This window comes from Haliotis rubra, unplaced genomic scaffold (assembly GCF_003918875.1).
Source record: "Haliotis rubra isolate DU_JTF1 unplaced genomic scaffold, ASM391887v1 Scf102, whole genome shotgun sequence".
Taxonomy (NCBI): Eukaryota; Metazoa; Mollusca; class Gastropoda; order Lepetellida; family Haliotidae; genus Haliotis; species Haliotis rubra.
In genome coordinates, this window is record NW_025764915.1 from 2175948 (window position 1) to 2202927 (window position 26980).

General features: G+C 38.7%; 1 protein-coding gene across 1 annotated transcript in view; it reads left to right on the top strand.

The window, feature by feature from the left end:
- LOC124270605 (aminopeptidase O-like) overlaps positions 1–26980 on the top strand; it is a 112798-nt gene that overhangs the window by 23645 nt on the left and 62173 nt on the right. Inside the window, exon 9 of the mRNA XM_046705623.1 lies at positions 17204–17244. Within this exon, the coding sequence (XP_046561579.1) occupies positions 17204–17244 (41 nt within the window). The remainder of the gene's footprint in view (positions 1–17203; positions 17245–26980) is intronic.

Genomic DNA, 26980 nt, shown 5'->3' on the forward strand with positions numbered 1-26980 from the left:
CTAGCCGACATACAAATCCCTTCTAACCAACATACACATCCCTTCTAGCCAACATGCAGATTCCTTCTAACCAACATACAAATTCCTTCTAGCCAACATACAAATCCCTTCTAACCAACATACAAATTCCTTCTAGCCAACATACAAATCCCTCTAGCCAACATACACATTCGTTCTAGCTGACATACACATCCCTTCTAGCCAACATACAGATTCCTTCTAGCCAAAATACACATTCCTTCTAGCCTACATACTCATTCCGACATACACATTCCTTCCAGCTGACATACACATTCCTTCTAGCCAACATACACATTCCTTCTAGCCAACATACACATTCCTTCTAGCCGACATACACATTCCTTCTAGCCAACATACACATTCCTTTTAGCCGACATACACATTCCTTCTAGCCGACATACACATTCCTTCTAGCCGACATACACTTTCCCTCCTGCCAACTTATTGTCTGGTCCAGATTCAGTTATTTACAGACTACCACCATATATCTGGAATGTTGCTGAGTTGAACTTTAAACAACAAACAAACCAATCCAAAATGCAAATCTGTAGACAATACAAAAATCTTCTCTAGACTATTGCAAACACACACAAAATGGTACACACAAGAGTAAAGCAGGCACACGTGCACACAAGCAAACACATTCACATTGTCATGTGGAGAGCATTGCCATTGTTTCTGATCCCCTTTTGTTGACTTCCCTGTAGAAGGAGAGACTGCTTCCACAAGTGTGGTTTTACATCAGTGCATCTCAAGAACACAGACACAATGTTGTCACCTTAAAATTAACATGCTTTATGACTCATATGGTCTAGATTGTATACCATGTCAACATATCTTCATTTGGAATTTTGGCCCATTGAATTTTAAACTATTTAATTTTTGTGTGTGTGCAAAATTATCATAAGTGAAATAAAACAGACATGATCCTTAAAAGAAACAAGTGTTTGGAATTTATGATAAACTTAATCCATTGAGGTTTCCATGACTGATTATATTTGCCTTGTCCTGTGAAAGTCATGGATCATCAACCACAAGGAAGACCTTAGGGTCCATTTTAATCAGTGATGATGAATTATGTATATCTAGCTCTATCCATATTTGTACAATTTCACTCCGACCAAAGGCCAAAGTCACCCTCATTCACTCACTAAAGGTCAACAATATAGTTCATAAAGTATTGCCCCATTGAGGATTCTGGGCTGAATATGTCGCCAGCAGATGCTGTTATCTTGACAACGGACTGGACTTGGGTGATGTATCATCAAAGTGGATTATTGCAGCTAATAACAATCACTGGATTGTCTTGTCCAGATTCATTTGGGTACAGACACCTGCATATTCTGTGTAACTCTGTTAATCCAGACATGTCCTAAGTGTCCTAAGACTGTCAGTATTGAGTGCACTAGTATAGAGGTGGATATAGGTTCTTAGAGAAATCATTCATACCATAAGGGAAATTGGTATTAAAAGTCAAGGTCAATATTTAAAGGTAGTCTGATATAGAAACTATGACAACTGGTAACTACATATTTTAACACAACTATGATATTACTTTATTTTTTCATTTAAAATTTATTAATTCATTAATAAATCACAAAATATTTTAAAGGCAATTGATATGTTTCATAAATTAGGAGTAGGGAATGTTTGCTTATGGTGTTCAGTAGATGGATCAATATTTCCTGATAACTTAAAGTGACAGTATGTTGACAGTTGCCAAGCATGTATGGATATACCTTCTATATAAGTATTGAGTAGGTCTGTTGTCATGACGTCAGCTTTGTTGTCTCTCACTTATGTGCTGGTTAGATTCTCAGTGTGAAAACATTCCAGAAATATGGAATGTTGAGCAGACACAAAACTTTTCTTTCTTGTGATGTGACCACAGATTTACCTAGACACGCTCAGAGGTTTACATTTCGTGCAAATCTACTGGAAATATTTGCAAATATTCTTGAATTTGAATTTTGTAGAGTTGATTTTAGAAATCCTTAACTGATGTTGTGGCCTTGGAGAGATGTATTTCACTGACCAATAAGAGGAAGTGGCTTTTATGTCTAGTAATGCATGTTAACTGTGCAAACATTTCAAAACTCACAAAATGGCCAGGTGTGGACACCTAGTTTGGAAACCTAGTCCCTACCTGTCTACTTCTATGGAAATACTGTTCAAGGTGTCAATAGAATCAACTCACTCACCATGCACATGTTGCTTGGCAACACAACTTTGCTCAGTGCTTTGATATCAGAGCATATCTTCAATTCCTATTTGCATTCCAGAATGTTTAGTTGATAAATAATGAAACAATGAATGATCTTATGATTTGTTTTCTTTGGATAAGTGAACTAATTTGTAGTAACTGTTCGTTATTTCATATTGTATAGCACATTAAACAACTGCAGTCTTTCGAGGGATGCTTGCATAATTTAGGAAAACTACTTGGTTTTAGTTGTAAAAAGGAATTTGAGATCAGTTGTCACGGTACTTTGAAAGAGCAGATGTGTTGTCTGTCTCCAAGTACAAAAAACACAAAGTGGTGTCATCTCACGTATTGATCCAGGAATTAGAAAGGTCTTCTGTGTAGCAAGAACATAACACCTATTCTTTAAGAAAGAAAAAGTATATTGGAAGTGTTTCCATGGCGTATGACAGGCAAACTGAGCTATTTTTGTGGGTGTCTATGTTTCCAGAGCCCCCCCCACTCCCCCAGTGACCACAGACTACTGTCTCCTGAACAGCTGATAACAGAATTGGTAGAGCTTGTGTTTCAGCATTGTGCTGAACGATCTCACCAATTTACAAATGATTATGTCTACACGACCCGTGAAGGTCCGGGTTAGAATATTGATCTTCAGTAACCCATGCTTGTCGTAAGAGGAGACTAACGGGATTGGGTGGTCAGGCTCGCTGACTTGGTTGACGCATGTCATCGTATCCCGATTGCGCAGATCGATACTCGTGTTGTTGATCACTGGATTGTCTGGTCCAGACTTGATTATTTACAGACCGCCGCCATATAGCTGGAATATTCCTGAGTGCGTCGTACAACTAAACTCACTCACTCATGGCTGCACTTTCTTGAGTATTCATGATTAATTAGCTGTATGATTAGCTGGTTTTACATATTGTATATGTCAGGTTTGATATTGATGCCTTCATATTACACAGAAAGTATTGAGGTTAGTTATTAAATATGTGTTACCATAAGTATATGAAGACACTTAGGTGATTTATGCTGTTATTTGGATGTTTACATATCTCTACTAATGAAAGAAATTGAGGTAGACAAAAAATATTCTAAACAATGTCTGATACAACGAAATATTTCCCAATGCTTCTTCCAGCAAATAGATCTTGATTGCCCGATGATTATGTCAATGGGTTTGTGGATGAAACATCTTTGGGTAAAAACAAAGAAACCATGGTTACAACTGTGGTGTAATCACCATCTTGATGGGTGAGTGAACACTTGAGCCACCCCCTGAGGAATCACCATCATTATTAAGTGAACACCTGATCGTCTGAGCTACCCACTTGGTAGTTACCATCTTGATGAGTGAACACTTGACCCTGTAAGCTTAGTAACCCACTGGGGAATCACCATCTTGATGAGTGAACACTTGACCCTGTAAGCCACCCACTGAGAAATCACCATCTTGATGAGTGAACACTTGACCCTGTGAGCCACCCCTGAGAAATCACCATCTTGATGAGTGAACACTTGACCCTGTAAGCCACCCCTGAGAAATCACCATCTTGATGAGTGAACACTTGACCCTGTGAGCCACCCCTGAGAAATCACCATCTTGATTAATGAATAGTTTAATCCACCCCTGAGAAGTCACCATCTTAATGAGTGAACACTTGACCCTGTCTGAGAAATACCCACTTGGTAGTTACCATCTTGATGAGTGAACACTTGACCCTGTAAGCCACCCCTGTAAGCCATGGGGAATCACCATCTTGATGAGTGAACACTTGACCATGTGAGCCACCCACTTGAGAATCACCATCTTGATGAGTGAACACTTGACCCTGTGAGCCACCCACTGGGGAATCACCATCTTGATGAGTGAACACTTGACCCTGTGAGCCACCCCTGAGAAATCACCATCTTGATGAGTGAACACTTGACCCTGTAAGCCACCCACTGGGGAATCACCATCTTGATGAGTGAACACTTGACCCTGTAAGCCACCCCTGAGAAATCACCATCTTGATGAGTGAACACTTGACCATGTGAGCCGCCCACTTTCCCATCGAGAACACAGTACTGCAGTATCATCTTCAACTGATTTTCAGCTTCTATTCGTTTTATGTTCCTAAGTTTGGTGTATGTGGGAAATGAGTGCAGACACTGACAGAGTAGCGGTTCTTTCATTATTTGCTTTTGTTCATTATCTTAGGACCCATTTGATCCTTCTTACTGCAATTTACTAAATAAAGTAGGTTAATCTTTCTTACGACCCTGACACGTATTCATCAATCTTGAAAAACATTAACCAAGACTTCGGTCTATCAGTGATTTGAGAGCCATTATCGTCTGGGCCCTCTGGTCCTGGCATGCAACATGCAATCTCTGGAGAGTTTTGTTTTTAGTCATAAAGAAATTTCATTACTTTGCATCTGTCCTTTTTTCAAACCACAGGATCAAATGAAACACAATTATGAAATGCTCTGCAAATATTGTTTCATCACTAGGTGTGAGAACTTCCAGCTCTAATTGGTTGCCATAGAGGACATCTATCCTCCTGAGAATCCTTCAGTTACTGCTTCTCTCACATTCAAATAATAAACGTTTGTGTTGACTGGCGGGTTGTTTTGGAATCTGTACATAAAGAAGTATAATTTGTTCAAACACTCTTTTCACCCTACTATCAAGAGCAATAGAAATTGAAAGCTTCTAACACTCTACAAAACAGAAGTTGGTTATCATGGTCTGGTGTAAACTATTCCAAAGACAATGGACAGGGAATTTGTGCTATGTGCATGCAATGAACAACAGAATCATATATCTGAAAATTAAAACTTTTGTCTCCAGATGTGGATGTTGTAAATAACATCTTTGATATGTAATATATTGACAATACAGTCCTGACATACAATAGCGGGAAGGAAAAGATCACCACTGCCAGACAATAGTTGACTTTTAGCATTTACAAGCTTGCTGTTTTTCAGCAAAATGACCATTAAACATTGAAATCATAGTTCAGTCATTATGCAGTCCATCTATTGTTAGAACGATATCACATAAAACCGTCTGGGATTTCACGAGCAGTGGAAGATGTGAAGTTGCTTAGGGCCACTTAATGCCAACGATGAAAACAAAAAACAATTGGCATAAGCCTGAGCAAACTGACTCGGTCATAATTACTGAAACTAACTTCCTATAAAGAATCTATGTGGGATCTCATGTATTACCATTCCCTGCAGTTAAAGATATGAACTGGTAACTTCCAGAGCAGTTGTTCCTTTAGTCCTACAGTATACTGTTCGCAGCATTATCTGACGATGTATATGGTTCATCGTGAAATTAATGTGGAAAATGCAAGTATGCCTGGCTCATATAAGCATACAAACGGATAAAAGTAAATGACCAACTTTTATGTGGACATTTGGTGAGTTTATTGTTGCATCAGACATTCATGCTGTTCGATGGTGTGTTTATAACATTTCTATGCTGTGAATGATAATCAATAAAAGCCCTTAATGGACAATGTAATTGAGTCAGGGAAAGATATTTATCGAATTCAACTTTTTTATGGCATGAAACAGAACATAAGTATATGCTTACTCCTATAGATTTCTCTCCCTTAAGTGTTTCACTTCGGAATGGCATTCAAGGACTTCATGTAACCGAGTACTAGATATTGAGTACTGAGAACTAGCATCAGGGATGGTCAGCTTGTATACACAAATTAATCAAGCCGTTACCAAGCCGTGTTTTAGTAATCTCAAAAATAACCTTATTACCTGGAGCAAAAAACTGCTAAATCATATTGTGAAAATGTACGATACCACCGTATAAGGACATAACAGTGCTCATAAGCACTAACTCTTGTAACAATTTAATCCTGGACAATCTTTGTGGGTGGTTTGACCTATCTCATTTGTATACGCCTTGTTTGTTTATCAGGAGAAGTTACGTTCATGAAGAAAACAAAATGTGGCATTATTCAGCTGAACTGTAACGTTCACATAATGTTTCATGGAACTTGAGTGATCAGCATTAATTTGGTGATGTGTTAATTTCCCTGAGTTGCAAATTAGCATATTTTTAAAACACATTTTCTTTACATATAAGCAGACCTGAATTTAAGTTATCTGTTCATAAAATTTTCAGCACTACGTTGCATTTTACACAAATGAATCGATGTTGACATCAAATATATATACAGTATATTCTGATAGAAAGCCTTATGTTATATGCTGCTATGTGGCATCACTGGTAGTGTTACTGGTCCTTATTTCACTGGCTGTCATGGTGGAACCAGCTGACGTTACCCCACTGTGCCAAGTGTCACAAAATCCAGTAGCAATAGGACCAGCAAAACACAGACAATGCTTTCAGTGTTGTTAAAAAAGATACACTTTATGAATAACAACTTCTTTATTATAAGAGTGTGACGTTTTGGTACAGGTTCTTGCTCTATTTTATTCTTCACAGCTTCTAGAATGTCGCTCAAAGAAGTTTCAGTGTTGTTCTTTTATAAAAACAAAACCCAGTATGATGTTTGCTGAAGATTGTAGAAGGTAAATGTGAAGCTGACCAGAAAAGCCAGTTACTATATTTTCTTGTGCACACAGCACCTGAAATCAGTAGCTTTCAATTCACTAGAATCATGGGTAGTATGTGGACATATTCAGCAGAAGCTAATAATGGTTTCTGTTAGCATTGAAGCATCTTGATGGTCAGATTCTATGTTTAATGCTTGCCGGATGGAATATCTACTCCATGTTGTCTAACAGCCCCTAATGATGCCTGTACATTGAATGACATCATGATTCCCCTTGTGCTCTGATCGGACAGCCCTGAGAGTAATATTGCTGTAGTGATATTGAAAGGTTACAGAAAATGATAACATATCTGGGTTGAAATTATCGTTTTATGAAACAGTTTGATTTCAGGCCCAATCTGAAGGTATTCCACATTACGACCATGAAGCTTTATATCCCAGTGGATGGCTGCATCCAATCATCACAAGAACAGATCTAGGGATCATGTATTTACTAAGTATTCTGACTATCAGGTTGTAATGACTGTTTAAACTAGAGTGTTGCCCTCAAGCTAGAATGTAAGTCTCACCTGTTCCTTAAACCATGATGTCTTTAACATTGAAACACTGAATTGTCTGGTCCAGACTCGATTATTTACAGACCGCCGCCATATAGCTGGAATATTGCTGAGTGTGAGAAACTCACTCACTCAACATTGAAAGCTTATGTCCAATACAGTGCAATGAGAGTTTGTCAGACATTATATGATATATCTTGTGATTGTATCCATTTTGAGCTTTTCCACTGTTTGGTGGCGCTGTAAGCTGTCTTGGAACATTTTGAGCTTATCCACTGTTTGGTGGTGCTGTAAGCTGTCTTGGAACATTTTGAGCTTGTCCACTGTTTGGTGGTGCTGTAAGCTGTCTCGGGACATTTTGAGCTTGTCCACTGTTTGGTGCCACTGCAGCCTATCTTGAGATGTTTTGACCGTTTGTGTTTTTGACAGGTGCATTTATGGTCACCTTTGAGGTAATCCTCAAAAGTAGTTGTATGATTCTTCCTCTTGACTCTGACACAAATATTATTAAATTATATGATATGCTACAATGGACCTATCCCACATGTAATGAAAAAGTCAAAGGCCAAAGGTCAAGACCACAAGAAAGAGAAAATCAGAAAAGGCATTGTACTGCCTTTATGATTAAACTTGGTACATACCTTCCCTGACTCCCTCTTTTGAGGATTCAAGGTCAGCATTCAGTTGTTCGTAAAACACGTTATCACCGTTTGTTGCACCATCATCACACTCCCAGGTAAATTGGGAACATCTGCATGTTCTGTCGTTCTGTTTAGTTATGTACCTATTAACACCTCTGGTTAGTTATTCTGTAAGATGATTGTTGTCTTCCATGTCCCTTTAGTCATGAATATATTAATATACTAGTATACTAGTATACTTGTAGCACCATGAGCGGACATTGGTACCTGGATCTAGCGCTATGTAAATACCCACATCATTACTTATATAATATACGGATTGTTATTAGTAACCAAACATGAAGGAACTTCAGGTGTTTATATCTTAATTTGGTTGACGTTATTACATATACAGTTTCAGTACGTATGTACAAAAACAGTACAGACACCACTCTCGCTGTGGTTAGACATCAAATGTCATTTATATGAACTAAATCATCTGAGCCTTTCACACGTATTTCTGTCTTGTAAGATTTAGTCCACATAGAGTACTTCCTCAGCTCCGATTACACAAGAACTATATTGACATTTAGATTTCATTGTTGAAATGTGTCATTGGTAGTCCTTGAATCAGAGTTGGATTTCAAAGTGTAATTGTTCACTGTTTGGTATTCCCAGTAAGCTGCACTCAGGTTGGCAGGAGTTATTTGTTTTGACATCGGAGTCAAACTTCACGTCATTCACCTCACCTCTGATATAGTTTGCTGACAGTTCGATGCTCTCATGATTCTGTGTGTTCTGTGATCAAATTCCCACAGAAACATTTCAGTGAACAAGTATGTCATAAGAAAATCTAATCACTGAAGATACAATACTGCCATGTTTGTAAGTTTGTCACTTGATTGAAGAAGAAAAATATGAATATTTGTAAATACATTGAACAATTTCAATGATGAATGTTTACCTCACTCAAACTGAAGTTTCTTCTAAGCTTAGGTTATGGCTAGTTTTCCATCTAAGAACAATCCCTCAAATATCATGTTATGGACATTTGTCAGGAAAATAGAATGGTATTCTTGAGGGAATTCACCTCTGAATGTACAAGGATTCCTGATCTGCAGATAGCTATGAATGTGTCACATCAATTCATTCTGTTCATGTGATGAACATATGAATACTGGTGCCATTCCCCATGGAGCTGGATGTTTTGATTTAACATGCTGCTGCCTTGCCTGTCACATTGCAATGTCATATTGTCAGTTACATCGCTATAATACCATGTGTCACTGGGCAGGAAGGATGTCAGGCATTCACCATTTCATATTTGGTTGAGTTTTCATTTGTCTGTTTGTTCGTTTTTGACACTGTTAATGCCCCATGAAGCTAGTCGTGTAAGTGTTAACCCTGCTGCAGATCCAAGGAGCATGGTAAACTGAGCAGCAGATTGATTAAGGGGAGATAATGGGTGCACAGGGATGTCACTCTATTCCATGTGATGGTCTGTTTTGAGGGATGATTAGTTCCTTCTGGCAAAAGAACTAGGAAGAATCGAGAGAGTATTCTGGTGTAATGTTTGCCACATCAGCTGCTCATGTTACAGCTTTTGCAGGATTAATTGTAGGTATGATCATTCTTAGTGCACTGACGTGATTTGGAAGCCTGTAAAGATAAAGGACTCTCTTTGATGAATGCATACATGTAGTAGGGGAGTAACTCTAAGAAGTGACATACATGGAAGGGGAGTAACTCTGAGAATGGCAAACATGGAAGGGGAGTAACTCTGAGAATGGCATACATGGAAGGGGGGTAACTCTGCAGTGCAGATACAAGCCTGGGTCTTCATTAAGTGCTCTCCACCATATATTTTGAAGCTGCAACATTAGGGAAAGATAGTGCCCTGTGCTTGCTCTGTTTCTTCAGCCTAAAGTTTTTCTTTCCATTTTCTTGCATGAAGTTTAGGGATTAAAGTCTGTAAGTATTTTCATGTATTTTCTTGACAATATGATTGAAATATGTTAAGGGTATTTCACAGGAACCCTGCTTTGTCCCTCAAGGTCTTTCTAAACATTTCTCTCATTATGAACTGGGGTCTGAGGGGTATAACCTATTTAAACCATAGCCAAAAGTCAAAACAACTGTACAACTGAGCACCTGAAGTAAGCACAGAAGATAGTAGGGTCAGGGGTTTAAATGATAAGACACATATTTGGGGAAGGTCCTTAAAAACGGATGTTTAAAGTAATAAGTGACTTTGATGCACATGGACAGTATTTCCTGATCTTATTGCATGTGAGCCTCACTCTCTTGGCACTCAGTCATCCAGTATATGCCCCAGGGCAAGAATACAAAGCAAGTAGGGCCAGCTCAATCATATTTATCAGTCATTTTAGTAAGATGATGGCTCCTTTTGATTAGCCTATGATGAGCATACATAGCCCACATCAAGAAAAGTGATGTTTTCTCAGCTGTTCATGCATATACAACGAAAAAATATCAAATCACATATTGTAGACTATGATGATAATGGCCACAAAGAGACCCCTCATTTAAATTTGTTTTAACTTTAGTTCATTTAACACATTTTGACAAAGATATAATGCAAGTTGCCAGGACCCAAAACAATTTTCGTTATATCCGTCAGTTTGTGATAAACATGTTTAGTGTAAACGAAGTCTGTTTGTTTAGTGCAGAGAAATGACACATTGATTAACACACAATTCTTAACAATAAACAGATTATGTATCAGTCTTGATGTAGTAATTGTTCAATTGTTATTCCACTTTTTCCATCTCACTATAACAAGTCACCAACTGTCGTAATGACTGTAGATGTCATGATCATTGCCGTAGGGTGTACTAACAAGCCTGGAGTATCTGCCAAACCAGATTAGGTACTTTGTTATAAACTGACCGCCTCCGTGGTGTAGTGGTTAGAGCGTCTGCCTGGAGTGCGGAAGGTCGCGGGTTCGATCCCCGACCGCGTCATACCAAAAGACGTTAAAATATGGTACTTGTTGGTCCCTGCCTTCATTAATGGGTACAACAAGGACTGGTCTGCTTGGAGTCAGTATAATGTGTCTGAGTGGGGTATTCATGCTTCACTGCGGCATGGTATCTCAGTGGGCTAGCACTATAAAACCAGCTTCAGTCTGGGCTAGTACAAGCAGCCGCACCTACACATACACACGCATGCACATCGTCATATGAGCGAAATATTCTCAAGCACGACGTTAAACCCAATTTCACCTCACCTTCTTATAAACCAATTTCCCCTTATATTTTAGTCAGTAAAGTCAATTCTAAATGACTACATTTAATTGTTATTTTAAATTTTAATTTTCATTACAAATTCATTTGTTTGTAAATATCCCTAGGAGAATGCAATCCTTGACATATATTATTTTGTTTTTCAAGCAGGAGAAATGAAAATACAATTTGATTTATAAATTGTTCTTGTAGAGTAGAAAGGCTTAACCTGGCTAAGATTGTGCATCAGAAATGTTCCGCCTGATAACAATGTGGGATCAGACGCAAGTGGTTCAATTATCCCCTCCAATTACGTTTGGTGTTTTTTCTGAAATTGACATATAGTTGGAAACGTTGAATGCTAAGTCAAACAGACAGCAACGATATACTTCCCAAATCCATGACAGGCAAACACGAGTTTTGATTTCTTTTGATATCCAGTTTTAGATGTTGATCTGTGTTTCTTGAGTAATGTGTGGACTGTGAACATCCTGCTCGGGACACAGCTCATGTCATGTATATGTGTTGTTGACAGACTTGTATGGAGCTTTGGCTAGCCTTTACTCCAGTTAGGCTAAGTTACTTCTTTAATCTTAGGTTATCCATATATTTCTGTAAACTATTTGTGTTCCGTAGTCTGATCATTACTTAACTTGATTGTTTTTAGGCCCATATACTCAGATGTCACATTGTGCTTGCAACGAAAGAATTTATTACATTTTCATTTACATCCTAAATACCCTATATATATATACTTGGACAGATGGAATATGTTCTGAAGTTTTTGAGAGTTAATTATAGGTATCATAATGCTGTCTAGGTTGTCTGTTAAAACTTCACAATGGGTATGTACATCACAATACAGAGCAGATGCCAAACTTAAGTATTTCACAGGTGCCATGTCGCAATAGATAACACTGATGCAGATGTCTACAGGCGGGCATTGATAAAACAAGACTTGGTCAGTAACCTGATACTGAGTCCATGTTACCTTGGGCTAGGATTTATCTAGAAACATCTTTCCAACTATGTAGACGTAACTTATACCTTTTTCTATAGACTGTCTGTGTCATGTGTTCTTATTACTCTTGACTGGAATCTTTCTCAAGGCTATAACTGATCATGGTGAAATTAGTATTCTCTATTCATATTTTCCTAATATCAGAATCTTGATATATCACTTGTAGGGTAATAATTAATATTGAAGATTTGTATAAAATATAACTCCATGATATTATACAAAAGTAAACATTCTTATTCGTTGTTGTTTCACAACTTTAGAGGAAGTGTTATCTAGTAAGGTATTCGTATCAGGTGAGTAGCATTGTTCACACTCGTGCATCTTAGTGAAATTAAGACTCATTTTGTCATAATTTTGGGAGAGAGGTGAAATCAGTGTCGATGTATTCCCCATTTGGACTTCCAGACATGTGTTAAACTGTACAGTAAGTAAAGTAATGAAGTCGAAGGGACCACTAATTTCAGGTTGTTGTACTTGTATTTTGTGATGCAAGAACTTAATTAAGCACCCCTGTATTTTTCGAATGATAGGTTTTCAACATGTACATAAAACTTCTCATGGTGACCATAATGGAAAAACATGAGTTTTTCTGACCCATATGATCCTTTGACTCATATAAACGACAAAATAATTGAATTCCATGTTGATTTTATGATGATGATTGCTCATTTAAAAAACCCCACTGATTTTCATACAAAACCATGTCTATACAAATATGGTCCTGGGATGTTTAATGTTGAATGTGAACATTCAATATGTCATTTTGCATCTTACACGATTTCTCGTGTAAAGCAGCTTCTAATTGGGCTATGTTCTGTACAGGAGGATCCCTTTGTTGCACACGACGACCAATCATGTCCCAGATATGCTCCAAAGGGTTAAGATCGGGACTCATACAATCATGAGACATGCTATTGGGTGCTTAACTAAGTTCTTTGTGTATATATTGCTGCTTTGGACAGCCTCACGTAGTGTGGGAAGTTTTGGTCGTTGACATGTGGACAGCCCAGATATTGTTGTTTAACAGTGGACATATGAAGTGAGGCATATATATCATCAGTCCTCTACAAGCATGTTCAGTATTTTCATCAATTTTATATGATAGAATATATTGCATATGGCTGGGAGGAAAACCCAATACAGTTCATGATAAGCATATTTTACTGTATATTGTAATGAAAATAGAGCATTAAGGACTGCATAGTTCTTTCCCAAACCAAAGGGCCTCCAGTAGGTGAGTGACCAATGTGTCATTGTCCAACATGGTCTTCCTTCACTGAAGTCCTGCAGCAGTTTCAGTGTTGCAGAGATCCCTAGCAATCTATGCTAGTATATACAGTACAACCAGAAATTATTGAGAATTTAAAGATTGTAATTTTTTATATTTTTTTCACTCATTACTCACGTATTTAATGTGCCTCAGTGACTTGGTAGACAGACAATGGTGATAGGGTGGTCTGCCTCTGTGACTTGGTAGACAGACAATGGTGATAGGGTGGTCTGCCTCAGTGACTTGGTAGACAGACAATGGTGATAGGGTGGTCTGCCTCTAGTGACTTGGTAGACAGACAATGGTGATAGGGTGGTCTGCCTCAGTGACTTGGTAGACAGACAATGGTGATAGGGTGGTCTGCCTCAGTGACTTGGTAGACAGACAATGGTGATAGGGTGGTCTGCCTCAGTGACTTGGTAGACAGACAATGGTGATAGGGTGGTCTGCCTCAGTGACTTGGTAGACAGACGATGGTGATAGGGTGGTCTGCCTCAGTGACTTGGTAGACAGACAATGGTGATAGGGTGGTCTGCCTCAGTGACTTGGTAGACAGACGATGGTGATAGGGTGGTCTGCCTCTGTGACTTGGTAGACAGACAATGATGATAGGGTGGTCTGCCTCAGTGACTTGGTAGACAGACGATGGTGATAGGGTGGTCTGCCTCTGTGACTTGGTAGACAGGCGATGATGATAGGGTGGTCTGCCTCAGTGACTTGTTAGACAGGCAATGGTGATAGGGTGGTCTGCCTCAGTGACTTGGTAGACAGACAATGGTGATGATTGTTGGGCAAAATATCAATCACTGGACTGTCTGGTCCAGAATATTTACACACTGCTGTCACATTGCTGGAAAGAGTATGAGTGCTGCATTAAACAGCAACAAAATCCCTGTGCTCTCGTACACAACCTGCTTTATTCTTAATGGACATTATTCTACACATACATGATATTTAGCATTAGCTCTTCAGGTTTGAGCAACTAACCCATAAAGAATTGAACAAACTCAAATATTAAGACTGTCAACTGATTCAAATGTTTTGGTGTCAGAAGTTAATGGTAATGTATCCAGTTTGATGAACTTTGGCTAAAGATCTTAATCAGTTTGGTTATGCTTCCGAGACATATTAAGATGAAACAAGAGACATGGATGGTAGAGTTAATCAGTTTCACTCCCTATATGTGATCCTTTATGTGATTGTTTATGTGATTGAGACTCTTTGCCAAACGCATTTGACAGTTTGAAGAAATTGGGCAAACTTAAAGCTGGAGAATTATGGATACTCAGTCCTGGATTTCAGAGATGATCAAGGTCAATGAAATCAGAGCTACTCAAGGTCATGGAAATCAAACATATACATGTTCAGGGAAATCAGAGATGCTCAATATAATGGAAATCAGAGATACTCAGTGTCAGGAAATCAGCGATTCTCAAGGTCAGGGAAATCAGAAATACTCAAGGTCAGGGAAATCAGAAATGCTCAGAAATGCTCAATGTCAGGGAAATCAGAAATCAGAAATGCTCAACGTCAGGAAATCTCAATGTCAGGGAAAATACTCAATGTCAGGGAAATCAGAAATGCTCAAGGAAATCAGAAATACACGGTCAGGGAAATCAAAGGAAATCAAATGTAAATAAGGTCAATGAAATCCAAGGTAATCAAGGTCAGGGAAATCAGCAAAACTTGAGCTCAGGTAAGTCATGGATACTCGGGATCGAAGTAATGAAGGAATCTCAAGCTCAAGGATTAAACAGGGCAACTTGCCACTAGTATTATTCAGTGAAAATTTACTGTTTTCGATCTGTGAAAAAAGAGTTTGTGTATTCATATACAGATGGACACTCCATGGCTGACATCCGCATGTTATCACATGATTGATGGACTGTCTCATTACTGCAAGAGCCGCAGTGATGGACCAATCATTGTTTGGCAAGGATTGTGTTTTGGGATGAGTGAGTGAGTGAGTTTACGTTTATGTCACACTCAGCAATATTCCAGCTATGTGGCGGCAGTTTGTAAATAATCAATTGTGGACCAGACAATCCAGTGATCCACAGCATTAGCATCGATCCACACAATTTGGACACAATGACATGTCAACGACAAACATGCATTACTGAAAATCAATTCTAACCAGGATCTTGGGTTGTTTTGGGATGAATCAACTACTTGTGAGGGGTGGGATGCAGAACATATTCATGGATGAATGACATTCAACAGCAAGTGCAAATCTCTGGTATCCCTGTTATATTTCCTTAACTACTTTCCTTATTAAAGAAATAAAATATTGGATTTATGAAGACGAATGAATTGAGAATGAAGCGATTCTTATGTCTTAGACAATCTTTGTAATCACATCAATGGATACATATTGGAAAGTTTTTTTGTTCGAAAATTAATGTTATCATTCTTAGCATTAAATGTACTTAAATGTCTGTTTGCAGTGAAAATGTACTGATGAATTTCACTTTAAACAAAAATGTAAATCAAATAAAGTGAAATTAAGATTGCGAATCCTCATGATTTTTACCTTGCCAACTGAACATTTAAATCTGAGAATTCTTTTCAACTTAGGATAAAAGTTGTTTAACAAACAATCATAGATTCAAATCGCTATTATTGGTTTGTATTACAAGGGGGTAAGCATAGTAGTTGGAACAGTGAAACAAATGCACGTGCGGTACGTGATGAGCGTTAACTTAGACCAACCCTACTTGTTCTCAGTGTTTCATTTAATGTGCATACACCCTTGAAATACAAACTAACAATAGCGATTTGAAACTATGATCGTTTGGTATATTGTTTTGTCTCAAAGCTCACGCAAGCTTTTAGACACTTTGGCAGTCAAGATATTTTCTCATCCTATAAAGGTTAGCCCTGTGCCCAGGAGGTGAGAGTTTCCATGTACACACATGGAGGTCTTCATCTCTTCATCCAGGTTAGATTTGGTCTTCAGCAACCCGTTGGTGCATGTCATTGTATCCAGACATAATGATGTCTGTCCCTGGACTCCTTCTTGACTAGGCTTAGGGGCGGTGGAGTAGCCTGATGGTTAAAGCATTCACTCGTCACGCCGAAGACCCGGGTTCGATTCCCCACATGGGTACAATGTATGAAGCCCATTTCTGGTGTCCCCCGCCTTGATATTGCTGGAATATTGCTAAAAGCGGCGTAAAACCAAACTCACTCACTCACTCACTTGACCAGGCTTGATGGTTTGCAGATCACTGTCATATTGAATTTAGATTAGCGGTCAAGGCAACAACCTTTTTGTGAACAATAAGCCTTCATGTCAGTCACTTGTTCTCTACATACCTAGATTTGAAGTAAGATTTTCAGTTTGAAAATTCTCAGAAAGTTAGACAGAAATATTGAAACATAGATTTTCAGTGAGACAATTTTTATCAAGAACATCATTGTGTTATCACTTTTATGAAATTGAATTAATTAATTCTCCTTGACACAGTGTAGTTTCAGTGCTGTAGCTTCCAGGTAAGATGGGAGCAGTAGGGTAGCCTAGTGGTTAAGGCGTTCACTCAGGTTAGATTCCCCACATCGGTACAATGTATGAAGCCCATTTCTGGTGTCCCATTTCTGGAATATTGCTAAAAGCGGCATAGGCTCACTCACTCCAGGTTAGATGAGCTTCTCACTTGCCGTGCTCTGGAATGTCACATTTGTTTTATGTTAATATTTTTTTATAATAAAGTTATGTTTTTGTTTCAGGACTTCTTCCAGTTCTTCATCAACGAATTCCCCGAGCTGAGGTAAGTTTTCCTACATGTGGTGTTAGAAGGTGTTTTGTGAGAGTTGGTAGCACTGCTTGAAAACACTATCCAAGTTATTTTACATTGTCATCATTTTGTAGTCTAACTCCAGAGATAGACAACAATCAACATTCTGCCAGCACAAGGAACAAACTATTATTTATATTGGCTTTTGTGCAGTCATTTTAAGTCCATTTAGCAGTTTGAGATATTGTAGTAAAAGAGATTGGTATTTAAAAGTTTGTGTGTGTAGTATATTTTGTCAGTATCAATACTTCAACGTCCCTTGAGGCAGTACTATTATGTACATTCAGGGTTTTTGTAGAGAGATGACTCCTATAAAATAGGAGAATATAGTAATATAGAGTACACTGATACATGTTGGAGAATGATGCGGGCGTTGCTTGCTTATTGTGTTTGCAGGAGTAAATTGAAATTGAAGACAGCAGTATTTTTGTATGACCATATTTAATTAAATTTGAAGATTATAATATCTAAATTTAATGGATTAACTGTGTGTCTAAGAGAAACAGAGAGTCCGTATTACCTTAGGCTAGGATTTATGTAGAAACATCTTTTAACTATGTAGTCGTAACTTCTACTTTTTTTAATAATGTTGGTGAGATGATTTTTATTACTTTAAACTGGTGTCTTTCTCTAAGCTATTGCTGACCATGATGAAACTAATATTCTATATTCATATTTTCCCAATATCTGAATCTTGATACATCGCTTGTAGTGGTAATAATTAATAATGAATTTTTGTATGAATTATTACTCCAAGACATAACCCATATGTGAGTAAATACAGTATGGTACAGGAAGAATAGTTTAATGAAATGTTCAAGGTTTTTGAGACAACCACGTGTAATTTGAAATGTAATATGAATATGCCCATCTATCACTGGGAAATGAATACTGCAGAAATCAAGTACCTCGGCCCATGTCTTTATACCTTATAAGGATACATTAAAATACAGTGGTCTGAGGGAGGGCTTCAGCAATATAATGTGTGTTACATGAAGGATGGGTAAACAGACATTTTTCTATAAGTATCTTTGAGATGAGACAGTAGGCATCTATGCATTCACATGATGGGACCCATGAAGATCCGGGGTAGAATTAATCTTCAGTAAGCCCATGCTTGTCTTGAGAGGCAACTAATGGGATCGGGTGGTCAGGCTTGCTAACTTGGTTGACACGTCATCATATCCCAATTGGGTAGATTGATGCTCATACTGTTGATCACTGGATTGTCTAGTCCAGGCTCCATTATTTACAGACCGCCACCATAAAGATTGAATATTGCTGAGTGCAGCGTAAAACTAACCTCACACACATGATGGTTTCATAGATGCCTTTTTCTAGCCACTTTGGAAATGTCATACTTTAAAATATTGCAGTGTGTATTATCAGCTATATTCATATGAATGACTGACAGTATTTTTCACTCAGTTATCACACAGTGTTGGACATATGGCACAATAGATTACAAACATTTAAGAAGACATGTTTTATAATTCAATAGAAAATATTCAGTGACATTAATCTGACGTCAGAAGGAGTGAAGCTCTGAAGTACTGTATTCTAAATCACTTTGAAATATTGCATTCTTTATGATATGAAGAATTGTTTTAATAATGCTGGCTTGTTGCATACCAGTGATACACAGAAGCAATAACAAAAGACATCATGTCATCTGAAATAACATCCATTAGTTGATTGAAATTGTGTGTGGAAGAGTAAGCTACTGACCTTCAACTCAGGTTATTGGATTCATGTTACAGAGGAGAAGTATCTTTAATTTTAGTTTATGAAATTGCAAGTGTATTGCAAGATAATCATTTTTCAACTGGTTAAAATCTATCTAAACATCAGTATTAGATTTCCGAGTACATGAAGTTTTGGAGAACAGTGACAGGATGTAAATGTTTAATCAGTGACCTTCTCCATGACTGTCTGCATCTTGCTCCTGGACACTGGGTTAGCCTAGTGGTTAAAGCTTTCGCTCTTCACACCAAAGACCCGGGTTCGATTCCCCACATGGATACAATGTGTGAAGCCTATTCCTGGTGTTCCCCGCAGTGACATTGCTGGAATATTGCGTCTTAAACCATACTCACTCACTCCTGGACACAGCTTCCACTTCATTCAGGGTGCCACCATGTCTGAAGTTTGCATACTATATTAATATAACACATTTGATTAAACATATATTGACACAAGATTTTTCATATGACATGACCTTGAGCTTATATCCATCTCAAAACTTGTCAACCAAGATTCGAACCCACAAAATGATGTGTTTACACCTGGCAGTGTTTCTCCCAGTGTAAGGACAGTAGAACATGCTGTGTCAGTAGTGCATTGTGTGGCAGTACAGTTTGAGCTGGCAGTGATCCTCCCAGTGTTAGGACAGTAGAACATGCTGTGTCATTGGTGCATTGTGTGGCAGTACAGTTTGAGCTGGCAGTGTTCCCCCCAGTGTTACAGAGATAGGACAGTAGAACATGCTGTGTCAGTAGTGCATTGTGTGACAGTACAGTTTGAGCTGGCAGTGATCCTCCCAGTGTTAGGACAGTAGAACATGCTGTGTCAGTGGTGCATTGTGTGGCAGTACAGTTTGAACTGGCAGTGTTCTCCAGTGTTACAGAGAAAGTAATGACAGTGGGACAGTAGAACATGCTGTGTCAGTGGTGCATTGTGTGGCAGTACAGTTTGAGCTTTACAGCAGTGTTCCCCAAGTGTTACAGAGATAGGACAGTAGAACATGCTGTGTCAGTGGTGCATTGTGTGGCAGTACAGTTTGAGCTGGCAGTGTGTCTCCAGTGTTACAGAGATGGGACAGTAGAACATGCTGTGTCAGTGGTGCATTGTGTGGCAGTACAGTTTGAGCTGGCAGTGTTCCCCCCAGTGTTACAGAGATAGGACAGTAGAACATGCTGTGTCAGTAGTGCATTGTGTGGCAGTACAGTTTGAGCTAGCAGTGTTCCTCCCAGTGTTACAGAGATAGCACAGTAGAACATGCTGTGTCAGTGGTGCATTGTGTGGCAGTACAGTTTGAGCTGGCAGTGTTCCTCCCAGTGTTACAGAGATAGGACAGTAGAACATGCTGTGTCAGTGGTGCATTGTGTGGCAGTACAGTTTGAGCTGGCAGTGTTCCCCCAGTGTTAGAAAGACAGTAGAGATAGGACAGTGTGAGCAGTACATGCTGTGTCAGTGGTGCATTGTGTGGCAGTACAGTTTGAGCTGTGCATTGTGTCCTCCCAGTGTTACAGAGATAGGACAGTAGAACATGCTGTGTCAGTGGTGCATTGTGTGGCAGTACAGCTTGAGCTGGCAGTGTTCCTCCCAGTGTTTACAGAGATAGGACAGTAGAACATGCTGTGTCAGTGGTGCATTGTGTGGCAGTACAGTTTGAGCTGCTGCAGTGTTCCAGCTCCCAGTGTTACAGAGATACAGTAGAACATGCTTTGGACAGTGGTGCATTGTGTGGCACATACAGTGTCAGTGGCAGTGTTCAAATGTGTTAGGCAGTACAGTTGCTGAGCTGGCATTGTTCCAGTGTTGCAGAGATGTTAGGACAGAACATGCTGTGTCAGTGGTGCAATTGTGTGGCAGTACAGTTTGAGCTGGCAGTGTTCCTCCCAGTGTTACAGAGATAGGACAGTAGAACATGCTGTGTCAGTGGTGCATTGTGTGGCAGTACAGTTTGAGCTAGCAGTGTTCCTCCCAGTGTTACAGAGATAGGACAGTAGAACATGCTGTGTCAGTGGTGCAATGTGTGGCAGTACAGTTTGAGCTGGCAGTGTTCCTCCCAGAGAGAATTCAACTGCACAATTGGTAGAGCTAGCGCAAGGACATACCACACCTTAGTTGTATTATGGATGTTCAACACAGGCACAGTTTACTGATTCCAAGCAGTCTTTGCTCGATAATGCTGATTGCCAAGCAGGGTCATGAACAAGTTTCTTCAAGGTCTTCTGCTCGGAGGGTAGATCCTCGGGCTATCTGGTAGACCACAGAGGCGGTCTGTATTTCAGAGGGTTTTGTACATTCATTAGTGAGTCATTGTCTGGAATTACTCATCAGTGGGCCATCCTGCACTAACAGATATAATGGCGTTAACCAGTGCAGGTGGGGGCTATTGTCCAGAGACAGCAAATGTTCATCATTATAAAGGTTGGCCTTGATTGTTGAAACCAGCAATTTCCATAATGTTTTGGTTGTTTCTGTTCTTTGTCAAGCATTTTGACAGACAGACAAACAGACAGTTTTTATTCGATATAAAGGCCACTGGCCTAAAATACATTGATTTTGTCATTGAATAATTAATGCGCACATAAAATATGTCTGACTGACTGACTGAGTTTAGTTTTACGCCGCTTTTAGCAATATTCCAGCAATATCACGGCGGGGGACACCAGAAATGGGCTTAACACATTGTGCCCATGTGGGGAATCGAACCCGGGTCTTCGGCGTGACGAGCCAACGCTTTAACCACTAGGCTGAATACCCCACCGCCCCACATAAAATATGTAATCAAAGAATATAGGATTTCCTGATTTTGCTGACACAGTTCAAGACGTTACAGAATGGTACTATCATATTTATGTTTCTATTGTTAACAATATTAGCCAAATGTTGTTGGCTATCAAAACATTTGACAAAAGGTGAAAAAAACTTATTTCTTGCTTAATCATACAATTTACAGACAAACGACAAACAAAATGTGAATTTCATCTTCAATAGATATTGTATTATTACTTCTACAGAAAATTCCACCTCTTTCTTTCAGTTGGTATAACGAAGTAATCAGTGTTTCCGGTCTCCTCGCATATACCTGAAAATCCATGGTAAAATGAGTACTCACAGTGGTAATGGATATGACCGGCAAATTTCATTCATGACCGGTAAATAATTAAGTTAGCGGAAACACTGAGTATGTCTTCCAGTTTTGATAGCTAATCGAAAGTTACTACATCTAAATTCTGGATCATTTGGTTAGTCCCAGTTAGTTCCAGTTTTGACAGCAAAACTTCACACCTTAACGGATCAGTGACCAAGACACTGTCAAAAATGGGACACTACCCATCTAAATTTGGCTAACAGAGATTTAAAGTATGGTGAGATAGGTAATGTTAAGTAAGTTTCTACATTTAGCAATAACTTACAATGTTTATAGGTAAAGGAATCAGAGAGACTTTCAACAGAGGTACGCTATGACTGTTTAAGATTATCTAACAAACAAAGCTTAAATTCTTGCATAAATATCTTACTATTACCAACATCCAGGGAAAGCCATACAAAGCCAAATCCAAAATATCTTTTACATAGATAGCCCAGGTTTTCCTCCCAGAGTCATCAATAGATTTTAACATAAAATAACACTGAACTCAAGCATTTTGATCATTTTATGAATGTACATATTGTTTTGTCTAAGTTTTTGAAATGTGTTGAATTATCATGATGATATATTTGACAAATTTGGTGACAGAATGACCATCTCTCCTGTGACATACTGTGAGGAAATTGGGTTTCATGATTGTAATAATATCCCCTTAGGTCTGCCCGAGGGTCGAGAAGACCTCAAAGTGAGGCAGATTATAGGCTTTTATCACTAATGGAAAATAGTTCATGACCAACTTACAACGGTTTGGATTCTTACTAATTTGTTAAGTAGTTTACTTGTCTTAAACTGATTGTAGTGAGTTGTAAACAGAATGTGATCCTAGATCCAGTTTCTGCTTTAATTCAGTAGTGGGTGTCATGCAGTATGGGGTAAAATTAATCGGACATCATTACTTCAATGTAAAACATTACCAAAGAAAGTCAAACAGGAATAGTTCTACAGAAGATGGTCTCATTAACTACTACCCATCACTAGGGTGATCTAAGGCAATATATCACCCAGCATCATATTCAGTAACATCATTAATTGTTGTAGCTACGAGATTCTTTCAATTTGACATAATACAGAATACCTATGAGACCTTTGATTGATTGGCTTCCTCTCTCATGGACTTGCAGTATAATGTCTCTTTGCTCAGATTTTGATACTTGACAATGTATTTCATGCCTATAAATTCCAGCTCCCTGGAGGGCACATGATGTACAACCCTTTAGAACTGCTAAGGAATTCGCATTAATAAACTTGATGCCAATATTTTCTGCACTATTGTAGCTTACTGTACATGTTCACATTCATGTGTCCCTGAATTAACTTCCCTGTTGACCCAAGTAAAACATGCATCTTGATACACTGAGCAGGATAGGTGGCTAATCAACAAGTTCTTTTTTTAAGAAATGCTCAATTATACACATTAAGAATCATAGTGATTTAGTTTTTAAGAATTTTTCATTCATTCAATTGGTTTCAGGAAAAAACGCAAAAGCATTGCCATTTTCTTTTAACTCTTTTGACCTTTTTCTTCAAGTAATGTCAAAGATGTGGTGCACCTGATATAACAAATTAATGACACAGCGTAATCCTAAGTTTTTAATTTTGATATTGAAATCGACACGGATGGTTTCTTTGAAGCAGTGATATGAAAGTTTGAATCTGAGAATTTATGTACTGAATGTCATAGGTTCTTTTTCACATCATGTTCATGGATAGAATAAAATCAGACCTATCATTTTCTGTTATATGTGTCAGCTGGACATATATCCTGTGAAACTTTGATAAAATAGAAAAATGTCACCTTCATTTTAGCATATCATTTTTCAATATATTCCCAGAATATATTCCAAACATGAAAATATTAATATACAGAAAATGTCAGTTAACATGAGACAAAAGTATCTACAGCAATAATCCAGCAATGTTGCCAGCAATAGTGTAGCAGTACTCAGGCAATAGTCCATCAGCATGTCAGCAATAGTCCAGCAATAGCCCAACAATTGCCCAGCAATAGCCCGGCTCTATCCAGGCATTAGTGCAGCAATTGTCCAGCAACAGTCCAACAATTGTCCAGCAACAGTCCAACAATTGTCCAGCAACAGTCCAGCAATTGTCCAGCAACAGTCCAACAATTGTCCAGCAACAGCAACAGTCCAACAATTGTCCAGCAATTGTCCAGCAATTGTCCAGCAACAGTCCAGCAATTGTCCAGCAACAGTCCAACAATTGTCCAGCAACAGTCCAACAATTGTCCAGCAACAGTCCAGCAATTGTCCAGCAACAGTCCAACAATTGTCCAGCAACAGTCCAAAAATTTTCCTGCAACTGAGTCCAACAATGTGCCAGCAACAGTCCAACAATTGTCCAGCAACAGTCCAACAATTTTCCTGCAACTGAGTCCAACAATGTGCCAGCAACAGTCCAACAATTGTCCAGCAACAGTCCAACAATTGTCCAGCAACAGTCCAACAATGTGCCAGCAACAGTCCAACAATGTGCCAGCAACAGTCCCCCGCCGTGATATTGCTGGAATATTGCTAAAAACAGTGTAAAACCCTACTCACTCACTCTTACTCCCAGCAATGTACCAGACAGACATCCAGGGTGTGATTCATGCAGGCTGGTGATCTAATGATTTTACCTTCCTCTCTATCAAAAATATACTTTAATGATGGAATAAATCATCTGGTGAAATAATTTTTTATGAAACAATATCAATCCCACCTCCGTTGATAAGTAATGAAATCTCTGTGGGTACTATTTTTTTTTTACCAATTTTCACTCCTATAACCCAGCTGTGAATGAGAGCTTGAGATGTTAAGTGATTCTTTGGAATTAAAATACCTTCATCTGTAGATGAGCTCCAGGATAACTGAATGTGTTGGCGTCTGCAAGTCCTCTCTCCATGGTGATTTACACCAGTTTCCTGTATTAGGCCATGAAGCTCATGACATTACACAGATTCAAAGTTGTTTTTTGCAATTTTCAACACGCAATGCTTATATGTTGAGAAAGGGGTTTTATAATTTCCAGTAGATGCTATTTTGTGTTTACTATACTCTGCCTTGGTGGAAGTTATACACTTTGCTCTACAGATCATTGTAAACACTGACAGACCACCAGGCATCGTTTTATGCAACTCTGTGGTACCTCAAGTATTGGTTGTATTTTGTAAGACAGCCACTTTGTGTGTGTGTGTTTGTTTGTTTGTTTGTTTGTTTATTTAAGTATTTCATTATGAAGTTTTCAAGGACTTAACACCTTCATGCTCATTCATCTTTGTCTCACTTTGGGAATATCAGGAAGAATAGTGCTCCAGGAGCCTGATACTCAAGAGAAATATCATTGTGATTGCAAATCAGCAGCAGCAGAATCCGGTGGGAAATTTACAGCAGAATGAAATATTCTGTCCTAGATTGTAAAGAAATAGACATTTGGTTTTCTTTGGTGAAATAATTAATTTTTGTTCTGAGAAAGCACTTTTCTTTTTATGCCAGCAAATTATGGAAAGATTTGTGCATGTCTTTGTGGGTGTATGTGTCAGTGTACATGTGGGGATGTGTCTGCCTCAGTGTTGCCTATCTACTTGTCCATATAACACCATCACTGTCACACATCTACTTGTCCATATAACACCATCAGTGTCACACATCTACTTGTCCATATAACACCATCAGTGTCACACATCTACTTGTCCATATAACACCATCACTGTCAAACATCTACTAGTCCATATGACACCATCAGTGTCACACATCTACTTGTCCATATAACACCATGAGTGTCAAACATCTACTAGTCCATATAATACCATGAGTGTCACACATCTACTTGTCCATATAACACCATCACTGTCAAACATCTACTAGTCCATATAACACCATCAGTGTCACACATCTACTTGTCCATATAACACCATCAGTGTCACACATCTACTAGTCCATATGACACCATCAGTGTCACATATCTACTTGTCCATATGACACCATCAGTGTCACACATCTACTTGTCCATATAACACCATCACTGTCACACATCTACTTGTCACATATCTACAACTTGTCCATATTACACCATCAGTGTCACACATCTACTTGTCCATATAACACCATCACTGTCACACATCTACTATTTGTCCATATAACACCATCACTGTCACACATCTACTTGTCCATATAACACCATGAGTGTCACACATCGACTTGTCCATATAACACCATCAGTGTCACACATCTACTTGTCCATATAACACCATCAGTGTCACACATCTACTTGTCCATATAACACCATCACTGTCACACATATACTAGTCCATATTACACCATCAGTGTCACACATCTACTTGTCCATATAACACCATCACTGTCAAACATCTACTAGTCCATATAACACCATCAGTGTCACACATATACTAGTCCATATGACACCATCAGTGTCACATATCTACTTGTCCATATGACACCATCAGTGTCACATCTACTTGTCCATATGACACCATCAGTGTCACACATCTACTAGTCTATATAACACCATCAGTGTCACACATCTACTTGTCCATATAACACCATCACTGTCACACATCTGCTTGTCCATATGACACCATCAGTGTCACACATCTACTTGTCCATATAACACCATCACTGTAACACATCTACTTGTCCATATAACACCATGAGTGTCACACATCGACTTGTCCATATAACACCATCAGTGTCACACATCTACTTGTCCATATAACACCATCAGTGTCACACATCTACTTGTCCATATAACATCATCAGTGTCACACAACTACTTGTCCATATAACACCATCAGTGTCACACATCTACTTG